The sequence below is a fragment of the Vigna unguiculata genome, chromosome 6 (genome assembly GCF_037176805.1).
Source record: "Vigna unguiculata cultivar grain cowpea cultivar isolate G323 ecotype 2 chromosome 6, ASM3717680v1, whole genome shotgun sequence".
NCBI lineage: Eukaryota > Viridiplantae > Streptophyta > Magnoliopsida > Fabales > Fabaceae > Vigna > Vigna unguiculata.
In genome coordinates, this window is record NC_140797.1 from 25,195,939 (window position 1) to 25,197,166 (window position 1,228).

The 1,228-nt window shown below is 34.3% G+C and overlaps 1 protein-coding gene across 1 annotated transcript; it reads right to left on the reverse strand.

Moving 5' to 3' along the window:
* Positions 1-280: 280 nt before the first annotated feature.
* Positions 281-886, reverse strand: LOC146885681 (uncharacterized). Its single transcript, XM_085675045.1, has one exon. It carries the CDS (start codon positions 884-886, stop codon positions 281-283), a length of 606 nt encoding a protein of 201 aa, XP_085531171.1.
* Positions 887-1,228: the final 342 nt, after the last annotated feature.

Sequence of the window (1,228 nt, forward strand, 5' to 3'; positions counted from 1 at the left end):
ATAACTATAAGGAGTAGCATTTATACTCTAGGACTTGGCTTACTATATTATTATGTGTGGCACTTCCTTTAATTGGGGTTATTAATTAAATGGGGTGTTACAGAAGGGAATCTTCTATTTTCTGTAGATTTTGTGTTAAACTTATTTTTGTATTTCAAAAATCTTGAAAAACGTTTTACCATCAGATTCAGTGTCTCAAAATCAGAATTCTCATCCTCTTGATATGTTTTTTCTTCAACTTTGTTGGTTTTGCTTTTGCTGATAGTTTTTGCAGCAAATTTTAAGGCAATCTTGTCCTTTTCTCTCCTTCCTCTTCCTCTTTTGGTCGTCCAAGTTCCAATTCATGTTCTCTTGGTTTTCCAAAGAGGGTTGCAATACTCATTGTGGTGAGATCATTTGATTTTGATATTGTAGTGACTTTAGGCTGCCATGATCTATTCAGACTTTTCAAAATTTTGATATTCAGTTCTTCCTTTTCAAAAGTCTTTCCTAAGGCTATGAGATGATTCACAAGATGAGTGAACCTATTTTGCACATCATAGATTGTTTCTTCAACCTTCATCATAAACATTTCATACTCCTGGATTAATGTGTTCATTTTAGCTCTCTTGACTTCATTCGTGCCTTCATGAGTCACCTCTAACGCATCCCACATTTCTTTGGCGGATTGACAAATTAATACCATGTAGAATTCATCCAATGTTAGTGCAGATGAGATTATATTTTTGGCTCTCACATCATAATGAGCGCGTTTATTTTCATCAGAGGTCCAAGATAAGAAATCTTTAGGCATAGTTTTTCCTTCCACGATTTTTGTAGGTATGAATGGCCCATTTACAATAGCATCCCATAAACCTTTATCAATGGATTCTAAAATGATTTTCATTCTGATTTTCAGAAGGGATAATTATCTCCAGAGAATAAGGGTGGTTTATTTATTAAGGCTCCTTCAGAGAATGTCTGCGAAATATTGGCCATCTGTCAGGATCTAGTCAACTATGTATTGGACTAACCAGCTCTGATGCCACTTGTTAGTTTTGATGCACCAATAATTCACAACCAAGAGGCGGTGAATTGGTTTTAACAAATTTTACCCAGTTTAAGCAATTTCAAAACTGTTTTGATAAAACCTTTGCTTGTTGAATCAATTGAAATAGTGTGATTAGATGCTTAATGTTTGGAGCATTTATACCATGTCAAAAATATAGAGAAGAAGAGATTAAGCACA

Excerpts from the sequence above, each read along its gene's own strand:
- LOC146885681 (XM_085675045.1), bottom strand. The coding sequence starts at position 886 with ATGAAAATCATTTTAGAATCCATTGATAAAGGTTTATGGGATGCTATT.